This window comes from Calonectris borealis, chromosome 1, assembly GCF_964195595.1.
Source record: "Calonectris borealis chromosome 1, bCalBor7.hap1.2, whole genome shotgun sequence".
NCBI classification, from domain to species: Eukaryota; Metazoa; Chordata; class Aves; order Procellariiformes; family Procellariidae; genus Calonectris; species Calonectris borealis.
Genome location: NC_134312.1, coordinates 59,317,561 through 59,344,228, shown reverse-complemented (window position 1 = coordinate 59,344,228; position 26,668 = coordinate 59,317,561). Strand labels below are relative to the sequence as shown.

The following is a 26,668-nucleotide window of genomic DNA, read 5'->3' as shown; positions in this document are numbered from 1 at the left end:
CTTCCTCCTGGGATGGCCATGTGAATGTTCAGAGCTCTGTAAATCCGCGCTGGCTGGGGGATGTTCGGCAGCGGGTGGGGTTGGTAAGACCTTTCACCCCCACTTTTAACGCTGTCTTCCCCAGATACGGGAGCACAGGTCTTGGTCCCAAGCTGATCAGCAGAGAGGAGCAGACACGTGTGCTGACTCGTGGGTCACCTTTGTTTCTCCTCCCGGTGCTCCTGCAGGTCGGCCAGGCACGGCTGGGGAGAGACGAGCACTTCCCAGCTGCATGTTTCTCGGGGTGCACCGACAGCCGGGAGAGCAGGAGAGGACTGTCTGCCCCGTGGCCACTTTGGCAGGAAGATGATGGACCCCCGAGTATGTGCCGGCCAGGGGAAGCCCAGCCTGTCCTTTTCCATTGAGGAAATCTTAAAGAAACCTTCTGCCAGCACCGCCCTAAGCAGTGATGCCAGGAACAGAACTAACTACGCTGGGAGACCTCCAGCCCTAAAAGGAGGGTCACCACTGGCCTTTGGTAAGTACCAGTTATAACACTTAATGAAAATGCTCCTTTCTTTTTAACTGCTAAAGCTATCCCATTTGATTATGTAGAATTTTTATTCTTTAGCTTTTGTAGGAATCTGGGATTTTCCTAATCAGGTACAAATCATTCATTATATATACAGAAATAATCTTTAAAAAATAATTTGCTTTCAACCTCGCAGTAGACTGGGCTCTGCTGCCAGTCTTTGGTGGGATTTTGTACATTATGAAGCCCCAGCCTCATTGGAAAAGTGAGTTTGCAACCTGAACAGTTATTGCAGGTAGCTCTCTTATTGTAAACAAATACAACATCCTAGCATCTTTTCCTTTAAAAAACAATACTCTGTTATTAAAAAAAAAAAAAAAGAATCACCTGTCATAAAGAAGGACAGGCATTCAAACTCAGAAAGCTAGCTAAAACTACTGCAACTTAATGAAGTTATTGGAGTTTCACTTATGTCAAGAGCTGACTGTTGTCTGGAATTACAGCCAAATCTCATATCAGTACCATTTTCTGATAAATCTGTCCACTCATCCTCAAGCAGGAGAAATGGTCTGTAAGGGTAATGGTAGCTAAGGAGTGTTAGAACTCAATTGCTGGAACAAGAAAAGAGAAAGCATTTGTGTTTAATCATCTCTCCTTATCATCATGGACACTAGGTCCTTTCATGAACTAAATAAAACCAGCTAGTAGAAAACTAGCATGGCTTCGATCTTAGCAAACCAGCAAGTGCATTAGCCTTTTTGACTTAGTTTCCTCAGTTTAGTTACTTTGGCCTTGAGTGAACTTGTCTCTTTTTTCCCTTAAACAAACATGAATGGACAACATTTTCTGGATTTAGGACTTCTTCTCCTTTTTTAATCTACATCTTCCATGAAAAGGAGATGTTTTATGTATACAAAAACATCCACTTAACTGAAAAATGACCTGTAGTTTTGACAGAAAATTTTCACTCACCTCTCGCTCAACTGCTTTCAAAAAAGTTTAATGCTACACTTTATTTTTTGTAGCACAGAGAGATCCTTTCATGGGTCAGGACCCCATTTCCTAGGACACCGGATGAACCACCAAGTAGTAAGGGAGAGAGTCTTTTTCCAAAAACCTGGCAGTCCAAGTAACCATTGCTTATTCGCATAGTTTCAGCTCTTTTTATGTCCAAACTGGATACTGACCTGGACTGGAAAGCAAACAAGACCTAAATCGGGAAGGAAACTACGGTGAAGTGAGCACCACACTCACTAGTGTAACGTTAGTCACCAGTTAGGCTTGAGCCCAGTCCCACTCATGCTGCCTCTCAGCCATGCGTTGCACAAGATTTGCACTTTCTTGTTCACCTCAGACACAGGGTAAGGCCTCTGTCTCTGTAGAGAGCTTGTTTCCTGACCGTGGGGCAAAGCCAGCCCACAACACATCTCACAGCCGTGGGAGCCCCAAGCATTGGGGCTGAGTACACAACCGCTGCCTTTGTGCCAGTACCTGCAACTTTCCACGGAAACCTGGGGAGAGGGATAGTGTGCTGCTGAATTTTCACAGAACCATAGGATAACTGAGGTTGGATGGGACCTCTCGAGGTCATCTGGAAGTCCAGCCTGCTGCTCAAAGAAAGGGCAGTTTCAAAGACAGAGAAAGCTGCTGAAGGCCACGGCTAGTGTTGCTTGGCTGTTTCACCACTGGTAGTGTAGCATTTAGAGGTTTCCTAAAGCTGCCAGTGCAGATCCGACCTGAACAACAGCAGACCCAGGCTACGTTTTAAATACGGTCCTGAAACAAGCAAGAGCTTGGTAATTTGTAGGGGTGGACAAGGACATAGCTGATGCTGGTGCAAGCATAATTGGGCCCATGTGCCGAAGGAGCCCAGGTGCCAGGTTGCCAAGGCAGGGGGAAATGCTGGCCTGAGCCCTGTGGGAGTGAGCTTTTGTGAGCTGAAAGTCCTTTCCAGAGGGCCCACGGCAGTCACTTTGTGCCACTGGATCCAAAGTGAGACAGATAACACCACTGAAAATGAAGTTCATAACATGGACCATAGAACTGCATTTTAACAACAGGAAACTCTTCTCTGGGAACAGAGAAGCGTGGCAGAGACAGGACCTTTTTATATTAAGTCTGTTTCGCGATCAATATGTTGAAGCCCTGTTTCACTGCGTGTCTTGGCTAAGCGTGCCGCTCCAAGCACAAGGTCTGACAAATCTGTATGCAGGACGTGGTGGGTTCCTGGGATTGCATTACTGCACTGCCAGTACTGTCTCATCCCAAATTGCTCCACCTGAGAGTACAGTCAGCTTTTCACCTTGAAAGCAATGCAGGCAGAACAGTCAGGCCTTGCCTTTGACTTCACTTCATCGCCTAGCCTGAGAGACTGTAGCTGTAGCAAGAGAATACAGTGACTCTTCTCTTCCCTGCTAGAAAGGAAGGTTGGATTAATATACTTAAGGCAATGTAAAATGTTAACTAGTGAAAATAGTATATACACATGAAGATTCACTTAACTGTCACTGGAGCTGGGAAAACAGGAAAGCTGTAGAGATATTCCAAAACGTTGTTGTACATTGCTTTTGCAATTGATCAAGAATGTTTAAAAAAAGAGAATGAAAATGAAGCATTTTCACTGTTGGTTTCTTACTGACACCAAAGAGACATCTAAGCTTATTACCCTTTGCTTTCCCAGCAGAACTGCCGATTTTTGCAGATAAGGTTTATTTATTTCAGAAGTGCAATACCCTTTGCTGTACATCTTGGGATAATTGCTGTATTTCATCAAAGTCATTCAACTTCATGCCATATAACTCTGGCATTAAACAAGTTGTGTAAATAGTCAGCCATATCTAATTTGGCTCCGTGCTGGCCAAGGTTAGGGAACTGAAATGAGCTAGGGAACTTGTTGGAAATTCCAGGATGGGACACAAATCCAGCTACTTTCCCAGAACAGTTAGCAGCAGCAAAAAAGGAAGTACTACAGGTCAAAGTTGAGTTATATCTTAATATCGATTTTAAGAACATTTCCCACATCCCATATGGTATGTATCTGAGCCAAGCCATGATCCATATGAGAGCAAGACCTGGCACCACACACATACTCGTGGCTACCATAAGGTAAATACCCAGGCCAGAAATTATCATCCAGCTTGTCTGCTGATCTAGGCAGTCTAGGTACCAAGATCATGCTTGTCCTGAAGTCTAAATCTAGCCATTAGGAGCTGAGGAGATGGGTAGGACCAGAGGAAAAGAAGATGCAGAATGTCAGAAATGAAGGACATAGACAAAGCTTACCCTGGAGTCCTTTCCCGAGAAAACCCAGGGGTGCTGGATCAGATGACTTCTAGAAGTTGCTTCTAACCTAAATTATTCTGATTCTTTGACAAAAAAAATGTTGTGATGTACAGTGCCAGCCTCTCATGGAAAGCTGGGGCAGGACTTGATGATGTATGAGAAGATTTCTGGGCCTGACTCTTAAGTTCACAGGTTTTTGTGAGTGTAATTCCAGTGGGACTTGGAATAAGGAGTGTGCAGTCTTCTCAGGAGTGTGCAAGTCTTCAGTTGCAGTATTAGCCATTTGTAAGTTTACTGCACAAACACAACTACTAGATGACCTGGAACTGCAGCTGTTGATCTGAAGTCTACTGGAATTTTTGAATTTTTGAAAGAGTCTTACCAAGTTAAAAATGGAATAGTGAACAAGAAGACATTTTAGTATTCAGTCTATGCTTTCCCTCTCTTCTTTTTGTCACAATGCCTAGGAAGAGTAACCATGGCCTTTGCAAGGGACACAAATAAACACTCAGCAAGAGCTGACCTCCTCCCTAGTGCCCACTCTTTCATTTTAAACAGAGAAGATTAGCAGGCCTATTTCAGAAGAAATCCTTCTTCTGAAATCCCTGGGAACTTGATTTTAATGTGCTCAAAAGTACATCTGAAATAATTGTTCATTACTCCTCCAATTTCTGCCAGTGATGTTCACCAACAGAAGGTCCTTTATCAAGTCAAGGAGAGCTTGGGATGAGGATGTTACACCTGGGAAATTAATAGTAAAAGCAGTAACAGATACAGTAATTTTGTCATTCTGCCCGTGTTATGCACCATTATGTTAAGGATATGCAAATTAATAGGAATACAACTGCCGCTTCACACCAAATGTCAATGGTGATTGTTTACTTCACCCTTAGCAACACTCCACCCAGCTTTATTGCAAAAGAGGAAACACCTGAAGGAATATAACTTAACAGATAGCACCTGGCTGGTATCACCAATTCACCCCACCTATTACAAGGGAAAACAATCCACGTAAAAAAAAAAAAAAAAGAAAAAAGGTATAGAAGCAAGAGAAAAACAGCACAATAAAAAGCTTCTTGCACTTCTCAGTGACAGACTCTTCCCTGTTCACAGCCTTAGTAAGACCCTAAAATCATAAGCCTTATGCCTACAACAGGTCTGTCTCTCTCCAGTGATTACACAAAAAGGCTTAAATGGAACTTAGGCCATCTGAAATAACCTCCTGCTTCCAAAAAGAAATCTTACTATCTTGCCTGAAATTTCCCATCCTTTCCTACGCAATTGAAAGTCAAGCCAAAAAGACCATTTTGAGCCACAAGTCAAAGTCATTTCTGTGCATGACAGTAACAAATATCTCACGTTGTGCCAGGCTGAAATGTCATTGCCATCCCTGCAAAAAAAAAAAGAAAAGAAAACTGCATTCCCTGGAGGAAATTTTACCTCATGCCAATTCATAGGTATTTTTCAGAGGTCTCTGCTGAAGTCACATGAATATGCACCAAAAAATACTGGCTGGCCTAAAGAGCTACCACTTCAGACAGTCTCCTTGCTTGTTCAGGTCAGTAGGCACCAGAGAAGGTTGCAATGCAAACAGGGCTAGGCCTTGGGGCTCCTAACTGTCAGATTGTGCTTTAAACTCGGTATCATCTACCTTCAACCTTATCCTCCAGAAAACCTCTTTGATTTTTCTAGCCTCTTTTTAAGGTTCATGCCACTCTAATTTGCTTCTTTGATCTCAAACAACAGATCCTCCCACTCCTTTTCACCAGTTCACCGAGACATTGGTATTTTCGCATCTGCCTAGGACAGTCTTCCATTCCCTCCTTGTTTTCTCTTCTTCAGCCTATAATTATTCTATCCATGCTCATACATAAGTCATGCTCATCACTGGGGTATGTGACCATCTTGGAGAAAAATTTTGGGGAGGAAAGTTGTGTATGAAGCATGAAGACATGTGAAAAGTCTTCTATAATTTAGAAAATGCTAGTGTCATTCTTAGAAAGCTTTAATCAGTGCCCATAAGAGCACCTTGCTCAGGTACCCTTATGTTCTTCATTAGTGTAGGATATAAGCACCATGAATTCTGTAACATATTCATCTTCGCAGCATCCCATCTAGCAAAGGAGTGCAACTAGTCCTTAATTTAGGGATGGGGGATAGAAATAGAAATCCTGGGCTAAGAACCTATGCCAACACTGATATCCTCTGAGTTCTTGAGCAAATCATTTAAGCCCCATGCTGGTGACCACTCCCAGGTCTATCCTTCTTTATCCCACAAATATTGTTCAAAACCTCACCACCTGTTTTCTCACCAGAAAACTCAAACCTAATTGATCTTAAAGGAATTAAAGGAGTCCCATTTTGCACAATATGCCTCAAACACAAAGGTGGACCTCATACCAGGTTTTTAAGGTCAGCATGGCTGGACACATGCAATTGTGTTTAGAAGTTTACCCAGAGATTGGTGATAATTTGAAAAGATAACATTTGAACAACCATCCTTTATTGACATGAGGCTTTGGCTAATTTCCAGAGGTCTTGTAACTGCATTTTCTTCATGTCAGTGTCAGTTCTCTGTAAAATTCCTATTATGTGGGCTTTTACTGAGGGCAGAATTGGGCACTTTGTCTCCAGATGTTATAATTATCATTGCTCCAAGGCTGGTTACAAATAGAACTTGTTATTTGTTCAGAAAATGAAACTCTGACAAGTCTAAAAGGTTAGATGTTTTGCCAGTGCTAGATACTGCACCAGAAGTAAAATATATATTAAAAATGGAGTTTCTTCCAGTACAACCTGTTGGGGCTCACACCTCCTCCTATTCAGATATGAGAGGGGAAAGGGGAACAGCCACATGTACTGCAAAGCCCAGAGCCTAGGTGTGGGTGACTGCTCAGGAGTGCAGTCCATTATTGCATTAAGATTTTAACGTTCTTTGGTGGTAATAGCAGACAAACTTGTGCTGTCACATTCGATTCATGGTCATGCTAACCATGAAACCTAAATTCCCCAATGGGTTCATTATGCTTATGTGTTGCTTCTTACCCTGCTTTTCCATGCAAAGAAATGCAGGCATAAAGGAAAACTAGATCAAATTCTACGTTTGCCATTAAAGCAGCTCAGACAGTTAACTTGTCTCTGAAGAGTCAAGCCTGAGCCTTGATTGCACCTACCAAAGGCAGCGCATAAAGGACACAGAATTGGGGCTTATGGTGAGGCTTTAATGTAGAAAAGAGCACGTAAGAGAATGGGAGTATTTGGTATACCTCTCTCGGGATGTTAACAGCCACCGACAGGCCACTGCCTTGCACCACAAGGCTTCCCAGCATGTTATATTTCAGTGCATGGCTTTGCAAGGTCTGCTTACCTTTATAAGGAAGAGTAAGGACTCATACTACATTCATGAGGGCAGAAAACTAATCTGAAAAATCTTTGCAGTGCCCCTGCTACATGCAGAGATGATGGTGTTAGTAATACTAAGGCAACACTATGGCAGAAGAAAGGTCATGGCTTCTGTGACCAATTTCATCACCACTCGGGGTCAGGTGTCCTAGCACATGTCACCACTTGTTACTGCTGAGGTTACCTTCAGCTCCCACTGAGACTGTTCATAACGCCTGTGCTCAAGTCTAAGCTAATCTTATGGTTGCACTTCATGAAAACGGGCCAATATATGCTTCTCTGATGTTTGTCCTGTCAACAAGACCGTGATTTCATGAAGATGAGTTGGCTGACAGTACCTTCCTAGGTATCACCAGTGTCACCTGTCACAAAGGCAGATGGGAAATGTTGGCAGCCTGGGCAAAGGCTGCCTTTAGAATGATCCAGTGCCTAAATCTGAGCGACAGGCAGCCCAGATGTAGAAGAAAGGACAAATGCACCTGAACTGGGGAAGACACTGACCTTTAGCCTATTCTCTGGCCCATCTTCCTATAGCATAGATGTACCTACAGGGACATTTAAGAAAGGACTAGATTTTTGAAAGCATTTGGCATCCAGCAAATTCCACGGCGATCCACGGCTGACAGATTTTCAGAGCAGAGAGCAGCTCCGCATCTACTGTACTTCTGAGTTCTTCAGAAAAGGCAGCCACTGATTTGGATACTGACAGGGAAGCTGAGCTTTCTTGATCATTTGGTTGTGTCTCCTTACTTCTACAGTTCTTTTCTGAAAATCTCCCACAAAGACTGTTGAAAAGTTTAAGGTGGAAGGAAGCAGAGAACAGGCTAGATTTTGGGGATCATGCCCCTGCAACACGGGGTCATCCTGGCATTGATGTACAGCACAGAAGGATTAAAGCCATTTTAAATATGATCAGGTTGAATGGTGAAGTATCTAGACCACAGCCATGCTTCTTTTTTTCACACAAACTGGAAGGTGCGCTAAATGACGGTTGCTTTATTCAAAGATGTCTTGTGCTGTGTCCTTCACAGATTCCAGCAGCAGCAGTCAGTTAGACTGTGACTTACCTTCAGCCAAAATGCTCCTCCCTGCCACGTGTGCTACACCCATGGGCAGGGCAAAGAAAGTGCAGGCAGCTCACTGCAGGAGACGTACTGACAGCCCAGCTTCCCTCTTGGGTGAGGACACAGGACGTGAACACCTGGAAGGCAAAAGAAAACATGAGGAAGAGGAAGATCAGCTATGCGATTTCCCAGTGGACCATCCACTTCATAGTGAGTGCCTCTATATCCAAAATTTCTCCCAAAGTACCCAATAACACAGCTGTTATCTTACAATGATGTACATGGCAATACCTAGCAACAGACGTCACAAATATTTCTAGTGCTAAGCTCCTGGCTGAGTCACAGGGATGGTTCTTAGTCTCTCCATCGAAAACATGGAGACCCACCCTTTGAGCTAAAGATCTAGCTCAGCCTGCCAACCGTACCAATTTTAGTGATAGGGACTGCTTTGGGTGTTTATTGCCCTCCTCTTGGGGTGGCAATCTACAGAGTTACCATGTTCAGCAGCCTCACTCCCCGGGTCATGCAACGCCCGTTTCCTGGTAAATGGGCATTGCACAACGTGGGGCGCGAGGCTGCTGAACATGCTGAATCGGCTCGATGCGTTCTGTACACCTTCGACCCACTGCACAGGTGATGAAGAGGTCATCAGCATGCGCACAGGCAAACTGTCGGTGTGCAATAGGTCTGGCACACAGGATGTGTCAGGCACAGTTTTCAAGCCTGGCCATGTTGGTAGGTCTGCTAATTTCATTAGCTGTAAGCACTGGTAAACAGCAGTCTATCACTTAGCCAAAGCAAAGGACAATACAAATATACTTTGCCAATATGTTGCACAGAGACTTTAAGCTAAGCAGGATGCATGGTACCTGAACAAGACAAGTTCCTAACAGACAGACTGCAATTTATTAGTAGCAAGTGACAAAAACTGCTTTAAGTTCTTTGAGTTTTAGGAAAGGTTACTACAGACGATCATACTACACTCCAAAACTACACAGGTTCTCAGTAGCAGCAGTAAGGTGTTTCCTGCATAGTTTGTTATTCACTCCTTTCTGAAAGAAAAAAAAAGCTATTTCAATTAAGTCCCATTAAAGACTTCTAATGGGCTCATGTGACCACAGAGGCAGGGTTACTCAGCTGGCTTCACTGAGATCCGCACATCTTCCTCAGCCCATACTCTGCAAGTTGGCAGAGGAAATATTTCTTTCTGTGAAATACATTTGAAAGAAAAGCCTTGTTTCTGCTGCTGCTGCTGCTATGGTATACATGAGTCTTGTGACAAGCTGCTGTCACCTCCTCCTCCTGCACGAGGCGATGTCTGTCTTGATGCAGAGCGAAGCGTTGTAAGATAACCAGATATTTTAGCCTACCTCTGCCCTGTAAGCTGCAGGCAGCTGATGGCAGCTGGGCAATATCACGTTGCCTCCTCACAGAAGAGCCAGGGCAATATGTGTCTGGTACTCAGAGCTGCCTGTGAGTGCTAAAAAGGAGCATATTTCATGCCGGAGGGAGTCTCCAGTCACAGGGATCACACCGGACCTGGAAGGTGGCTTTCCCAGGGTGACAGAGGAGGGAGGCGAGTGTCCCAACTCAGCACTTAGCCTCATTGAACAGCACAGTGGTCGGTACCAGCCTCATCAGGAAATTAGGGGGGGAAGCATGTAATTATCTGCACAAAACTGAGCTGAGCTGAGCAGGCCCTTTCAATGACAGCTTATATTTTAAAGGCATTTTAAACAAAATCCCTCTGTTCCCTGGTGGCAGTGGGGTTTTGAAACCCAGCAGAGGTTTAATGATCTGCCATTTTCTAGGCTACTGGTTCCCACAGTCACTGAGCCTTTGATAGAAACTGGCTGAAGGAGGGGGGAGGATCCCAAAGCACTGGACTGGCATTTTCCCTGCAGTGCACAAACAATGACGTTTCGGATCCCATTTACGCACTATGTCATTCTTAGCAGAGAGATGGAGGCCTGGGTTTAAAATCCTTTCCAGCATCATAAGCTTCAGCCTCCTTCGTCTCTTTACGTTAGAGGGGAAGAGCTGGCGTCTCTTTTTCTCCTGCCTCTGGCTGTGGCTGGAGTCACCTTTCCCAGATGAGGTTGGCAGCAGCGCCTGCAGAAGAAGTAGACTGGCACCATCCATGGGAGCAGTCTATAATCCTTACAGCTCAAGCTGATAGCAAATTAACTTCTGTTTCCATGCCTATCGACTCTGCGGTGCTTCAGGCGCGCTTTTGGCATGGTAGCTATAGGCCAGTTACGGGTCTTCTAACAAGGCACCCGGGCAATGCCAAATGCCCATAGCATATGCTATGGAGACGTCCCCAGGACCTCCCTCACACCCACACCGAGGATGCCTACAAGCGGCCAGGGGAACGGCACCAACCTCAGCAGCGGGAGAGCTTTCTGATGTGAAAGACATCAGAAGTCCTTCGCTGGACATTCCGTCACCCCTTTCTCACAGCCCGCCTCTATCTATATAAAACACCTGCATACTTTGTGAGGAAGGGCACTAGGCTCTCATTAAACATACACATCTGCACAGTTGTCAGGGAGCAGAAGAAATCAAGCGTGCTATACAATCACCTTGGAGGTAGGAGGGCTGGGGTTTGTCTGGTGCTTTTTTGGATAGGAGGAGAAAGATGATGAGGAGGCTATGACAATATGCCCTTCAAGGGCAAGTGGTCTGAGATAGCAAGAGCACCCCGACTGTGACCCTGAGTATGAATTTGGAGCATGTTTCCAGGAAACCCTGTAACACTGTAGCATTCCTAAAAATTTGCTTTTCCCGCAAAATGACTTCTGCGACTAAGCGGTTTAGAAATGCAGTGTCATTTAAACTAAATATATTTATGCCCTTATCACAAACCATTTACAGGAAGCAATGCCTCTTGCACTTTGAACTTAGAGGCTGCATTGTAAGCAAAAAAAGAGAGAAGCCCTCATATGCTAGAGATAGGCTGGCAGTGGCATTTAGTTTTGCTAAGCCCTCATTTGAATTTGGAAGCCTTCATTCTGAATGTCAGGTGCTTTCACCTGTGGCCTTCTGCACGAAAAGCTCAGCAGAACTTTTTCGGAAAACCTGGTTCCTGGGAAGCAGCACTGATAAAACCCGTTTTAGAAGGAGACCATTCTGAGAGAGGCCTTACTTTGGAGCCGTGGGTACACACCCTGCTTGGGCCAGCTCTCTGTGAAATGATTAATTGCTGCAATTTTGCTATGTGCAACCACCATTGCTGCCAGGGTCTTCAAAACTTAAGAACAAGCAGGGCAAACTCTTGTGGCTGTCAGTCAGCATCATAGCAACATGTCCATGTAAACGCCCAAGTTAAATTCTGAGCTCTCACTTTCCTTTTAATTCCTTCTCTCTGCTCTGTGTGACACCCTTGAGACTTGACCAGTTCACGACAGCCGAGCACTGGAGCCTGAGAGGATTAACTGACCCCATGCCTGCCTGACCTATTGCCGCTCCTGCTGGAGACTGCCACGTACAAGATCCCAGCCTAGTTCAGATCCTCACATGCAGTTCTTTTGCAATGGCTTTTACACATGCTGAGTCTGATTGTATACATTTGTGTGTGTGCGCTGTAACTATTTACATCCAAAGGCGGTGGATGAGTGTGCCCAGCATTGCACATGGGTAATGGTTCCAGTCCTCTGCTCCAGCAAGGGAGCAGTCAGTGCCTTGGAGAAGCCGGATAGCAGCATCACCTTAAGACACTGGCCTGGTCTTGTGGGATTACTTCTCTGGGCAATAATTCAAATACAAGGTAGATCAAGCTTCAATAAATGGAGTTGGCTCCTAATTCCACCAGAAAGTGGGGGTTTCAGGCCATGGGAACGACTGGACAATGTTATTTCCTGCAGCTCATGTCTTCATTATTCACTATGGAGGAGGCTGCCTTAATGAGTCAACATCATCGAAATACTTCCATAGCAGAAATCCTCTGCACATTGCTGACTGGGAGCTCAAGGATCTTGTTATTAATCTAATAGTTTTATTATTATGGTAGCATCTTTGATCCTAAAGCATATTGACAAATTCTGGTGGCAATTATCACAAAGACAACAGGAAATATAGAGATGATCTCAGTTCAGGAGAACTTCCAGTATAAGTCATATCCTCTCTGTATTGATGCCAGTTGCAGGCATCTTCAGCTTAGTGTTTATGTTTACTCTGAAGCCATAAATTCACTTGTACTGTTCATTTATGGACAATATGGTCAAATCCATGTACTCCTGTGAAACAGCATGGTTTATCTCTCACAGAACAGTCTTTCCCCCAATATGCTGACTTATCTTAATGCATTTATAAAACACCCAAGAGACAATGAAGCACTGTATAATCACAATCCCAGATAAATATCTGCTGCCCAGAATATGCCAATGGGACTGCGAGAAAGGGCACAAGCATCCCATTGTCCTGCAGAACAAAAGGAAGCAATTCTAAATGAAAAGGAAAAGCAGGAGGAAAAAATAAATGCCTATATATATAATTTTGCTGCCATTAGCTGTCTTACCAGTCTTCTGTTTGTCAGTTTGAATAGTCCCTGCAGCCCCGTGTCTCTGAAGTACAGTATTCCTATATACATTTAGAAATGCAACACACCATTGACCTTGTTTTGGTGGGTTTACCTGAGGCATTGTTGAAGGCTGGTTCTTTGTTTTTCTCCCTCTTTGAAGACTAACTGTTTATAATCACACCCTGGATATTAAATGAAAGGCATGAAACCTGAATCCTTTACTCCCACCCTTCAGAGTATGTGCACAAGTCACAAGTCTCACTGGTACAAGTAAGCACTGAAGAAAGCAAAGCTGTCAGCAGTTGGGGACTATCATAAATTCTGTTTGTGTTGTTTCTTCATGTTTTTTGGGTTTGGGTTTTTTTTTTAGTTAAAGCAAATGTTAGCATTTAATGCTTTCCTCCAGCAGCCCCTTCTTTCCTGGGAATTTTGGTTCCAAAGGATACATTACACAGGACCCAGAGGTTAATTTGTTCCTGCTAGTTAAATCTGTGTAATGTGACCACTTGTAAAGTTGATGGCACATCTTGATAAGTTTATTTCAAAAGTCTTAGAAGTACTTATTGGCTTCTCCTAAATTGTCTGAGAACTTTTCATTACATCTCCCGGGGTTTGGTGCTTTTAATTACTGTTCTTTAAAATCAAGGCCAGGCCTTTTACCTACTGTATTAGCAAGTGCTTTATGCTGAAATGGGAAACAGCAGAGACTACACACTAAAATAATGATGGAAGAAGCTTTCCTGGAGGGAGAGCAGACTCTGAGGCAGGGATGTAAACAGGCATGCCTGATTGATGTCTAGATGTTTGCAGGTACAAATAACCACAAAGAACAGGAATAAATTAGTAAACAGGCTGTCTGTGCAACCTGCAGTAAGCTCAGCTTTCTGCATAGGCAAATGGCTTATTTCTGATAAAGGTGGTTGACCAGAGAGTGTGGGGAGAGCGGTGGGGAACCTATTTTCCTCAGTGGAAACAATTATTGGATTAGGCTGGTCACTGCTGTCTATCTTTAAGGTGAAGCTTGGCAATGGCTGAACATTCAGAGAAAGTATGTTTCAAGCCTGAGATTTAACTGAATGGGGAAACTACACATGAATCAATCTACCCCAAATCCACTTTGACCTGAAGGAGTTCATGAAGGTGTAGGTCATTTAGGCTGGGTACAGAACTGATATCAGGTGTTGGAAATTAACACAAGCCCATGTCATTTGGGGTCCCTCAAGCCATAGGCTGCATGCTCCCTCCAGATATTTGGCTGACCACCAGCTGTGCCAGAGTTACGCACAAGACCATCTCAGGGCAGCAGCGTCTGTAAACACCGTCATCTCTTTGCTGGCAGATGGGAAGAGTTAAATTCACCAGGGGCTCAGGTTGATGGTGAGCACCATCCTCTACAACGGACTATCCACATGAACGGTTTCATACGTACTGTCTACTCCTTGCCAACTCCTCTGACAAGCAGACTAAGAAACTCCCTTGGCCACTGCCATGCAGCTTGCTTAAACAGATTTCTGACCTGGTGTTTTTAGCATTCCTGCTCACACTGCCTGAAGTCTGTACCTGTCTGCATTTCAGCCTTGCTGTCAGGTGATTAGGCACTGTACTCTGCACCAGGGTGGAAGCAACTCTCCATCAAGGAGTTTTGGACAGAAGGGAGGGAAGTCAAGCCTTTAAAAGTTCAAGTCGTGCTACTCTGTCTTAACTTCTGCAATGCCTGAATGGCCAGCAGCTGGATGCTAAATGCTGCGTTTCACTAGCAGGAGGTTCTATCCGGAGCACATTGTACCTGTGCAATTAGGATCAGTCTCAGTGGCTATGGCAGTCCTTCTTAACAAAGGCTGGCTCTTTAATAAAGATTAGCCACACTGCCATACTCCCACCTAAATATTGGAGCGCAAGCTCTTTTGAAAGTCATGAGCCACCTCTTTAAGTAGGAGAGGGACTGCCACGGGCACATCTCTGCACACAAACAAGCACAGTTTGTCCTGATGCCATCAGCACTCTATAGTAATTCTTTGGTAGAGTTGCAATTCTTTTTGCTGTGGGCTTGGCTGCCATGAGCAGAATGTCACCACAAGAGAATAATGTTCAGAAAAGCCACAGGGAGACCCACGTATCTGTAATTGGTTGAATTAAAAAGAAGAGAGAGAGGAGCTTCTTTTAAAGAGGGTAAAAGGGAAAAGCAGAACTTAACCAGGTATAATGAGGCTCTTTTTCAATTCTCCTAAGTTTCTTTCCGAGAAACAAATGATACAGTCAGCTTTGTTACACAGAGAAAAATACATTTCTGAGGATATATAGCTAAAGCCACTTGCTTGCTTATGTGACTGCTTTCTCTCTTCTTGTCAAAGAAGCAAACTCTTTGGATCTGGTTATTGCATGCCATGAGAGGGCGTCTGTCCAGAAATGACAAAGAGGATTGCAGCAAGATAAACTGATCCCACCAGTTTTCACCTACCTAGATTACATACTCCAAAGCAAAGATGTGCCAGCACTGACTTCTTGGGTTTTTAGTTCTTTATCCCTCCAGTGTATGCACCCTTGTAATGAGACCAAGTAGGCTTGATACAGTCTTAGCCTGCTAATGGGCTAAGTGCAAATGGGAGATGCAATTGCAGAGATCACCCTGAGGTAGCATTTATCTAGCTGGTTCAGGTACGCAGGGCAGCTGAGAGGCAGCAGGGCGAGGTGTACCATAGGCTATTTGCCTACTACAGGCTACAGTCCAGAATGAATTTGCCCAAGTATGGCATTGCTGCAGCTGCATATCTTTTCTTTAGGAAACTCAGGTACAAGCGGTAGTCTTTGGTGTTAATTTGCTCACACCTCTAATATTTTGTAACTGTGTTATACTGGACAGTGAAAATAAGCCATAATGCACTAAGCTAAAACTGTGTAAACAAGCAATTGCAAATCAGACTCCTTGAGCTTAAATTCCCTTACTTTCTAGGAAAGGAATGATGGGGAGGTTTCAGACCATGTGGATATTTGGAGGTCAGAGATCACATAATAAAGTAAGTTAGGAGGGACCTCTAGAGACCATCTTGTCCAACCCCAACTCCAAGCAGGGCCAGCTTAAATCAGGTTGCTTAGGCCTTTGTCCAGTCAAGTTTAGAATATCTCCAAGGATGGAGACTTCACAGCCTCTCCAGGCCCACGTTAGACTACCTTCATGGTGAAAACATTTTTTCCTATTATGTAATCAGAATTTTCCTTGCTGCAACTTGTACTCATTGATCTCATCCTTTCACTGTGCGCCTTCAAGAAGAATCTGTATTTCTACAAAGTTCAAATGTTTCAACTTGCTCCGAGTCTGACCTACTAATAAAGCCAGATCTGCAGAGAACAAATGGAGTCTGTTACTGAATTTAAAGGAGCTATACTGCTTTATCAGCGTGGAGAATCTGGCCCTTCTGATGTCAACAGTAAGGCAATGTATAGACAACCATATCTCTAAACATTTGCAAATGCTGACATATTTAGCTGCCTGGCATTTTCAGGCTAGGTTTTAGCAGTCAGCTAACCTGCAAATGACTTTCACAGAGCATAAAAGCACACTTGAATATCCCCAGCTTTTACATAGAAAATAGCTCAGGAAACTCAGACAGAGTCTTATTTCCCCAGAGACTCTAGAGCCACATTTGTAAAGCCGATGTTACAGTTCCAACAATTTCTAGTCTTATATCTTCTATCCACATTCTTTATTAGACTGTAATTCTGAATGCTGTTGTTTGCTATGGGATCTCTAAGCTACGATCCCTAGGCAAAGGGAAGTATCAAAGCTACAGTCAGAGAAAGTTTCATCTTGCAAAGGAAAATGTTAACGTACAGTCCTAGATTTTTTTGTATTTTTTCATAGGTTTTTTTTTTAAACACAAAAATAGAATGACTGATTACTTATAGAAAAAAATGCACTTTTCTAGATTTCCTACTGGCAAAAGCCTTGATTAGTTCACAGGAGTCTATTTTGTTAGCAATTTAATTTCATTTCCAGTTGAAATGAAAGCCTGTCCTTCAGTCTCTACTGGCCCATAGCTGACCTCATGTTATTGTATTTTGTTTACTCTGATGAGTTTCAGCTTTGAAAATTCTGGTTTCAGTAGGATTGACAGTTCTGAGCACTGTGTAGATCCTTCCCTTACATAAGAGTCTTGACTGTAAAACAGTTCACCTTTCAAGAAGGAAAAAAGTGGAGGATGTAAGCATGAACTGATAGGGAGTTTCTTTTGTCAGACACCAAGTTATATCTGGGTTACTTTCATACCAAAGAAGCTGACATGAGATACCAGAAGCTCACAAGCCTATTCTTTCTGAAGCCATGCTCTCTAATCCTGGACACTTCTTAGCTGCTAGTGGGGCAGAGTACAGTAAGAGATTATCTGGCAGATCCATTCCCCATCCCATCTCCAGCACAATTTAAAATACTGTGTGGTTGAACCACACGGCTATGGGTCCGGCTGTCAGGTACCGTAAGATGTCCCAGCTCAACTAAAAGTTTCTTCCCAAACTTACACCAGCTGTGCACAGCCTTTGTCTTCTCATTCTTATATATTCTTTGTATGATAGTTTGCAGCTCCTTCTAGACTCATGATCTTGACTACTGAGTTTGTTCCACACCCTGGCCCTGTAGAGATGGTGGTGTAACAGCTGATTTCTTGAGTCTGTCTAGGCTGCCTAATCCAATGGACTCTGCACCAAGCGTCCTGACAGCACCCACAACTAGTTAAGCTGGTAGCCAAGGATAGATATCCACGTTATCATCTCTGTCTTTGGTGTGCATGAACATACTCTCTATGGAGAAGTCCTGCAGCTAACTGCCGAATAATGTAAACCATTCCTTTCTAACCCAGGTAGTATTCTCTGGCACTAAAAATTCTTGGCCTTAGCTTTGATTCTACATTATGAAGAGGAGGTGATAGCAGTCATGATCTGTGCTTACAGGCAAGAACTAATGATTGCTGTTTGTATGGTGCCCACTGTAATGACATCTGGTCCAGCTGGTCTTTCGCATTCACTTCAATCCCATCATGGTCCACTTCAGTCATCCTATTTCTATAGAGTCTAGTTAATGTATGAGGCAGAAGGGTTTATACTGGGCTAAATCATTATTTGCTGTATTCTGCTGGAATAATAAAATATACTTTTTTTTATCTGACGTGACATCTTAGATTTTAAAATATAGACAGTTTCTTTCTTGCTTTGCATAGTCATGAAATTATATTCAGTTCATTAATCTAATACATTTTTGAAAAGAAAAAAAAAGGGGCTTTTTTTGCTAATTCAGAAATTTTCCAGGAGGTAGGCAGGTTTGTTCTCTCTCTCCTGAAGGCTTTCTGATTGCTAGAAGGTACATAGAGTGTCTGGGCTTACAAAACCTGGCAGGACAAGAACCCTGCCAGCGTCCCAGATGTTTATGTACAGTTGGGACCACAGGAACAAGGATGTGGTCACAGGTCGAGCTCGGATCTCTCGCTCCACTCAGGAAATGTTGGAGGTAGATTGCAGCTTCTCCCAGGTTTGTGGAGCCAGTCTTCTACCCTGGATAGAGGCAGGAGCTCAGGTCAGTGTTCAGGGAGACATACAGGGCATTTCAGGGAGGCCTCAAATTTCTGAGACCATGACAAGGTCAGGGCAAACTTCACTTCTTGTCAGGATCTGCTATATGAATTGCCCTGTGCTAGAGAAATATAAATACCATACGTTGCAATGATACAAATATAGCAGAAAGATTCATTACTGTATGACAGAACACAATGTGCTTGACAAAATATCACCTGCTACTCAATCTTACCTGTCTGCAGTATCTCCCAGGAGGATATGGAGGCCAGTCCCCGCAGAGAGGTGTGAGGTGAAAGTCCTCCAGACAAGAGATACCATTATGAACTGTTAGCTCTATCATACCTACAGGGCACGTAGTGTCCTGAAATTCATATTCGCAGCACTGATATTTCCCTTTTAATCCATATAGGAATAAATCCCCCTTACAGCCATCTTTTGGGAAGGTTCAAGTAGATGCAACTTTGTAATCAGGGCTTCTTAGGAGGGAGTGCCCATTGCTATCTTCAGCATAAACGCACAAAAATATTTCTCATTTCAGATCTCTGCCCCAGTAGTGCCAGCAAGATTCAATGTAAATAACATTTTTCCCTTGGGGCTGAAGCCAGCACTGCAGTCTAATGAGTATTACTTTGATAGGCCAGTGAAATGTCTAATGAAACGGATTTAACTGTGTTGGACATCAGCTTTATTAGGCTGTTTCTGAGATATGGGAGTATTGACAGTGTTTATGATAAACGATGCTCCTCAGTTATTCTTGCATGACTGATTTCCTTTCAAAGTACCCGAAAGGTTTAGAAAAGATGAAATATTCACAATGGAATATATTCACTTACTGGTCCCCAGATACCGTGTCCTAGGCACCTTCCTACCAAGTCAGTGGACAGAATTTTTTTTCTGTGTCAACAGTCACAATGAAGTTTTGATTACAGAACAAAAAATGTCATTTTCTGGTTGGCACAGAGACCAAATTATATTGGCAAAGGCATTTAGTTACCCTTTTCACTGCTTTAGCCCCCGAAAGGAAAAGTTTATGCTAATGGTTGAACAAAAGGGGAAAAAAAAGTACAAAGTCTCTTTGAAGAGACTAACCTTCTCCGGTTAACTGTTCCCATTAGGAAGTGTATGCATCTAGTTACATAGTATGAATTGGTAGTTGTCATCAGACCATGGAAGACCCAAAGCAGTTATTCAAAAAGGTCATTTTCTTGAGCAATATGGTGTCATTGACAATTACTTCAGGTCACCGAGTAGCAAGCTCATCATAGTCACTAGTGATATTAGAATTTTTATGCTCCTATCAGGCTGCAGTTTTCCAAGCTCAGTAGAAAAAACCCTGTGACTCACAATGCTTGGGCCATGGCTTTTTGTGCTGGTCGTTCAATGTCAGCTGGAAGATACTCCATTTGTGCATCAGAGAGGAATCCAGCCTTGGGACGAGGCTGAACTCCACGTTCTGCAGATCAGCTGCCTTAGAGCTCACTTCTGCTGCTCCCTTCTCTTCCTCCTGGCAAGACATCAGCCCTTCAGCATAATTTCAGAGCAACCTAGACCTTAATCTAACTTACACCGAGCGGCATACAGAGTTCATGATCTAAATAAAATACTCCGGTGTAGGAGGGCATTTTCAAAACAGTGTAAGAGTGCTGAGGGAAGTCTTTAGTGTGGTCACACCACAGCAGGCAAAGGAATGGAGCAGTCTAAGAGTCTCCTTAGGAATTCACAGCACCCAAAGTTCCCCATATGCTGCTCCATGGGTTTTAAGGCCTTGTAGTTCTTAAGGTTAAGCTTGTTTAGAAAGTCCCCACACAACAACGGTCCAGTCAGGAGAATACCATGACTTTTCTTTGTAAGGTAACATTTTTAATGCCACTGTCACACTGCAGTAAAACTGCTAGCTATTCCTAAATACTGCCAAAGAAATGGTATGGGAAGAGAGCAGCGGTCGTTCAATCTGGAATGGTTGACTTCCCTCCACAGCGTTCACGCATTTTGGGTACTCTTTGATCTTACTGGCATACGGGAGGAGTAAATTCATCAAAATTGATAGAGTGACAATGGAATAAAATAATACCTCAGAGCTTGAGGAAAGTTTAGTAAGACGAGTATGACAGGAAAAGATAGGGATGGAAAATTTATGAGCTAAAAGAAAGATGGTGATTCGTTACAGACATGAGAAGAGCACCAAGACAAAATGGAGTATCCACTCTTTCATTCTGTTTACACTAAGGGTTTGTTCACAAAGAGTTAGTAAGGGATTATAAATTAGCAATAGATGTGTGCATGTGACAGACAGGAGCAAAAACGGGTCAAAGGTTGGTCCAACACTAAAGGACTTCGATGACAAACCCATAGCAGGGCTAGTGTGGTTAAAATACATAGGGTTTTGTAGCTGTTGACAATGGACAATGGAATTAGCACTACAAATGGGTATTTTTGACTCACTCCTTGAATGATAAAGAAGTTCATTCACATTCAGTGCTGGGTGGGTCAGGAGACAGTCACCTATGGTAAGTAGATCTCTATAAGGTGTTGGAGATGCCATCCCAGCTGCACAGCAATTTACAGAAATTGCTGGATCTCTGAATCTTCTTGTGGCCCTGTGGCCTTTTCCTATAAAATGCGATACACCTTTCCTTGTTTGCACAGTTGAGAGGAAAGGGAAACGGAGAATCCGGACAACGTTCACAGCTGAGCAGCTCCAGGAACTGGAGAAGATTTTCCAAGTGACTCACTACCCAGATGTCCATATTCGCAATCAACTGGCAGCAAAGATAAACCTCCCAGAAGCCAGAGTTCAGGTACATTGTGTCTCCAAAAGGCTATGCTCACTGCACCAATTCTTTATTCAGAGTACGTTCTTAATAGTTTATGCCTGGGTGACAACGCTAATGAAATACGTGACCTCTCTGTTACCTTACAGAGGAGGCCAGTATCACTGTTCTCCTTTTACAAATAGGGAAAAAAGTATTTGTCACCCAGCTGGGACTAACCAAATGGGATTAATCAAAGGGTTAACAGGAGCTCTAAGCATACTAAATGCATAGCAAATAGGAGTTACAGATGGTTATGAGCAACCTGTTGGACTCCGTAGAGACAGAGCAGCCATTTATGAAAATATTTATTAATCATTTATCAACCTTTTATAGACTAATGTACATCCAGTACAAACTGTCATCCATATCCATCTTCTACAGGGTCTCAAAAAAAGTGAAAATAACTGCCCAAATGAAAATGCTATCTTACTGTTCTGTATTTTGATATCACAGGCTATAAACGCCCTGGCTGTAATTTCAGTACATGGAAACTAATGCAGTTCCCCCCAGCTGTAATGTAGTCTTGCTGACTGAGCTCAAAATTGACCCCAAATGTTTACTGCTTTATGAAATCTGCTACATTAAAATATATATACCACTGTTGGAATTTGGTGTTGTTTACTAGGCACTGTTGTGATGATTTTTGCACGAGGCAGTTTCTGTACTTGCCATAATGCTAGAATCATCAGTGTACTTCTATGCACATATCCCACTCTAACAATCAAAGTTCAACACGGAGCAGTTTATTTACTATGACATGCCTGGGACTATTGATTAACCATGATGATATTATTTCATAGTTAGGTGGCAGGGAGACTTGGAACAGCATAATATGCCCATTAGCGATAACAGTGCACCCACAATACCATTTCCAATGGTATAAAGCACGAGCTGGACTACTAGTCCATGTTCCCAACAGAACAGCAAATCACATGAAAGAACAAGACAATCTCCTGTTTAAAAATTATTTATAATCTGGGGGGGGGGGGGGAAGTTATCATGGGAAACATCAATCTGAGATGTACACGAAAGAAGTAAAAAGCCCCTCATGTATGAATTGCAGATGGCAAATTCCCAATTCAGACAGTGTTACACATGACACAGGAATTCTGCGTTTGACCTCATCTTGGCTGATAAAGGGAAATCGGCCACAGAACTAAAAATTAGTAGTAATTTAGATGCAAGTTACAAGTTGTTATAATTTTGATTGATTGCATTTGTCACATATAAACAAAATAGAGTGCAGAGAATTCATATATGCTCTTGGTACTTTGAAATAATAGTTTTGACAAAGCTAAAAGGAGTATAAGTCAAATCACCTCAGAGATAATTTAACTGGGAAAAAAAAAAGTGAGCAACCATTGGGTGACCAAGTGAAACATTCCAATCAAGAAACAAAGGTATGCATGCTGTGAAACAGTTTAAGTGGATATATGGAATTATATCCCTGCATGTGTGCATGCCTACATGCAACACAAAATGAAGGATGCTGGATGAGTAAGCATTAGAAACAAGAAATTTTAAAAAAATGAATAAGCAAAGCAGAAGGATACAGGCCAAAGCTTTGGTCAGAAAAATTAAGGATTATCAGAAACTCAATAAAAGTCCATTAAGAACAAACAAACAAAAAAGTGATCAATTATATTGATCCGTTACTTTATAGAAACAGTGGGACTGTCAAGGATAATGCAGAAATGGCAAAGATGTTCAGTCATAATTTCTGCTTTATCCTTGGAAATATGTCAGGTAAGGTGGTAGTATCACACGATGATGATGATGAAACACTTTCCATAAGGACAATGTGGAACAGCAGCTGCTACAGGCAGATATTTTTAAATCCAGACATCTAGGTGACTTACCACCAGTAGTTCTTAAAAAGCTGCTTGAGAAGCACTTTGGGTCATCAGTGTTGATATTTAATCAGTCCTGGAGCACAAGAGACATTCCAGGAGCCTTGAAGAAATCTAATGTTGTGTCAGTATTTAAAGGGTAAACAGGACAACAAGATAATGATTGGCCTGTCAGCCAAACATTGATTTTTGGCAAAACAGTGATAAAGCCAATGTGAGTCTCTGTTAATGAAGAATTAAAGAAAGGGTAATATATTTAATGCTTATCAACATTGGTTTATGGAAAATAGATGTTGTCAAACTCATCTTTTTATGATGAGATTATTGGTGACAGTTTTAAACTGAAAGAGGGTACATTTAAATTGGATATAAGGAAGAAATCCTTTACGATGAGGGTGGCAAGACACTGGCAAGATGAGGGTGCCCAGAGAAGTTGTGGATGTCCCATCATTAGAAGTGTTCAAAGTCAGGTTGGACAGGGCTTTGAGCAACCTGACCTAGTGAAAGATGTCCCTTCCCACAGCAGGGGGGTTGGACTAGATCACCTTTAAAAGGTCCCTTCCAACCCGAATTAGTCTATGGTTCCATGGTTCTATGATTCTATGTGTTTGGTTGATAAAGGTAATAACATTGATGGCATGTCACTGTAAGGACCTTGCCTTGGTCCTACACTCTGCTTGGATTAAGAAAACAGCAGATCAAATGGCATGTGCTAGTAGACAAAAAGCTATGTCTGCAACAGGTGCCCGACTGCAAATGAGGACATTTCAAAGGTGGTCTCTCGTAGGAACCTTTTACTGACACAAACGTGAATTTGAACTACATAATCAATAAAATCTTTAATGATAGTGCTATGAAATGGTAAGACGATTAGGAGACTGGAAAATAATGAAAAGGCTGATTCTTTAGTACAGCAAGCTCCGGATCTTTGGTCATGGGTCTGCAAGAGAACAACAAAGAGACAATCTTACAAAGCAACAAACGGAGGCCATTCCTACAACATGGGGCACGCAACCCTCCCTCTGCACTCTGTTTTTAGTCCTTGTTTCCTTGGACAACCTGCTGACCACTGCAAGGGCAAATGAGTCTTGTGAAATCTCAGGCACATGGTGTGACTTTCGTGAACACACATGGGAATACTGTGCTCTGTCTCAGTGCCATAGCTGAGGAACACTGGAAAAATGAAGGTTAGTAGCGTGCAGAGAACAAATGATATCAGTAGCTTGATATCTGTTGTAGACAGAGCATGGAGGAATAGGTTTAAATCCCAGGGTGGGCACTGAGAAATCATTTTAGGGGTAAGGGTGTTGGAGAGCTGTTTGGGCAAAAAAAGAGAGCAGTTCGGTGTGTGAACACAGCTTTGCCTTTATTTAAAAAAAAAAAAAAATACCTGAACTGAGGACTTTATCCCATGTGCAGACTTTGGAAGGAGCACTTCAGAGGTTGAATTTTGGCTTCAGTCCCCCCTCTGCCCTCAATCACTTTGTCACTGTTAAAGAGGAGTCATTTTTATGGTGCTGTTTCACCACATAACTCTTGCATGGTAGAAAGGGAATGGAGCAGTTCATAGAGACTAAGCAGTTCTCAAACACATGCAAACCCAGATAAACAGGATTGTCCTTTCAGTAACCTCAGATACTGATAACTATCAGCAATATAACAGAGGGCTCCTGACATTCCCATTACTTCCTGGGCAAGAGGTGCAGAAATAATTGAGCTGCTCATTATTTGGTTTAAAACACATACATATTTAGATCCAGCAGCATCTGGTTTTGATCACTAACACCTTGTGTTCATGTGAATCACTTGCCTAGAAAAAAATGTTTACATTCAAACAGCAATTTCCTAAGTCAGCTAGAAACTACAATGAAAGGGGGATTCAGCTTTCCACAGCAATGCAATAAGATGCACTACTGTGGCTGCACAATAAATACTTGTGTGCCTCAGCCAGAAGCCAGACAGGTCAAATCAGCTGACAGATGAAAGAAACTCCCTTGAGAAAATTAGTTGTCTGTTTTTCCAGTGCAAAAGAGATGGCTGATAACATACTCAGATTGCTGAGTGATTTAGAAGGTAGTATACCCTTGGGTCTTTTGCTTAGGTCCCTTACAAGAATTTCAAAATGTTACCAGCTAAATATAGGAAGAACCCTGTTACTACGTCTACACTGGTGACACATTTTTATTGCAGCCCAGCAAAATATCTAGGTGGGTCTTTTCCCAGTCTGTTTACTTGGGAACAGGGTGAAAAAGCCCTGTCATGCAACAAATCGCACCTCCTAGAGAAAACAGAGTGCCGTGGGCCTGCAAAGCTTTGACCACAAAAGGATCTGCTTTCTGAGGAGAACCCTGGAAGACCTGCTGTACCCTGTGACACTGTCTTTCCTCGAAGAGGGACATCCTAGCTTTTCTGTGAGCTGCGAGAGAAAAGAGGTTGTCATGATAGTCCAGAGATCCCACATGCTATACAAAGTGTGAAAGGTGCTGTGTCGAACCCAATATTTTCCTTTAGGTTCAGCCCCTGGTTCTGCTGAGCTGCAGGTCAATGTTTTCTGACGCTCATTTAGAGAGTAGGGAAAGCAGTTGGATGTGAGCCATTCCTTCTGCACCTCCTGTTCATTTCTGTGCCTTTTCTTTCTTGCCTGTATCCAGATCTGGTTCCAGAACCAGCGAGCAAAGTGGAGGAAACATGAAAAATTTGGCAACTTTGGTGGCCTTCAGCATGTGACAGAAGTTGATTTCATTCCTGCTCCCAGGTCAGATATCACAGTGAGTATCAGAGGCTATGTTTAAAGCCACTGAGGGAGAGATAGCTATCCTTCACCAGGTCACCTCTTCACATGAGACTATCCCAGACAAGGAGGACTGGAAAAGACAAAAACAGCAATATGATGAAGACAAATCCCAGCAAATATGGTCAAATAACACATTTCTTCATGAAATGAAACTTGTTTTGTAAATATGCCATGAGGTGTCTTTTGCAGATGATCGTTCCCCATTTTACTTCTAAATCACTTCCCTGTAAATTATACTTCGGATCAAAATATCTTTACCATCTGAAATTTCCTGAACAGGAAGAAATATGACATATGCAGCCAGAAAGCCCTGTTTCTTTATAGATAGTATCTCTTTACAACGTCCACCCTTGTTAGGCTGACCAGTGCTTTTTGCCGTTAACCCACGTCCTTGCTAAGTCCAGGAGAGTTAATATTATCTAGGCTTGCACACAGGCTCTTTCCCTGTCAGGAGTTTTTCCATAGCTAGAACAAAGGGTATTTTGCCTTGCTCACTGGATTTTAGAGAGTCTATTCTTCTAAACTTTTCTTCTTAATTACTGAGCACCAGAGAAACAACTAAGGTTGATCGTAAATTGTATCTAACTAAAAGTCTGTATTGATTTACCTGAGACTGCATTTTTATTCTTGAAAGGCTCCTAGCTTGATGCCAAGAAAGCTTGCTGCTACCATCCCTGCCATGGGATACTACTCACCGCTGCAAGGGCAGCTGACAACTGCCTGGCTGCCCAGCACACTCTCCTTCATCCCCCACCACATGGAGCTGCTGCCCTTCCCAAAACCATACTTGCTCTTCAACGTCCTCCCTCCTTACGGTGCACCACTACCCCACAAGTTGGAAAGGAGCAGTATCTGCGCAAGCTCCACGTAG

General features: G+C 42.9%; 1 protein-coding gene across 1 annotated transcript; it reads left to right on the top strand.

Annotated features, from left to right (window-relative positions):
- Positions 1-345: 345 nt before the first annotated feature.
- On the top strand, positions 346-26,668 carry ISX (intestine specific homeobox). The gene is made up of 5 exons (XM_075161269.1): positions 346-517; positions 8,227-8,469; positions 20,987-21,138; positions 25,655-25,771; positions 26,432-26,668. The coding sequence occupies exons 1-5, from the start codon at positions 346-348 to the stop codon at positions 26,666-26,668; spliced, it is 921 nt and encodes a 306-aa protein (XP_075017370.1).

Bases quoted from the DNA above. Each gene is read 5' to 3' on its own strand.
- ISX (XM_075161269.1), top strand. From the start codon at position 346: ATGATGGACCCCCGAGTATGTGCCGGCCAGGGGAAGCCCAGCCTGTCC. The intron at 8,470-20,986 runs GTGAGTGCCTCT...TTGTTTGCACAG, and splicing joins AGTGGACCATCCACTTCATA to TTGAGAGGAAAGGGAAACGG. The intron at 21,139-25,654 runs GTACATTGTGTC...GCCTGTATCCAG, and splicing joins TCCCAGAAGCCAGAGTTCAG to ATCTGGTTCCAGAACCAGCG.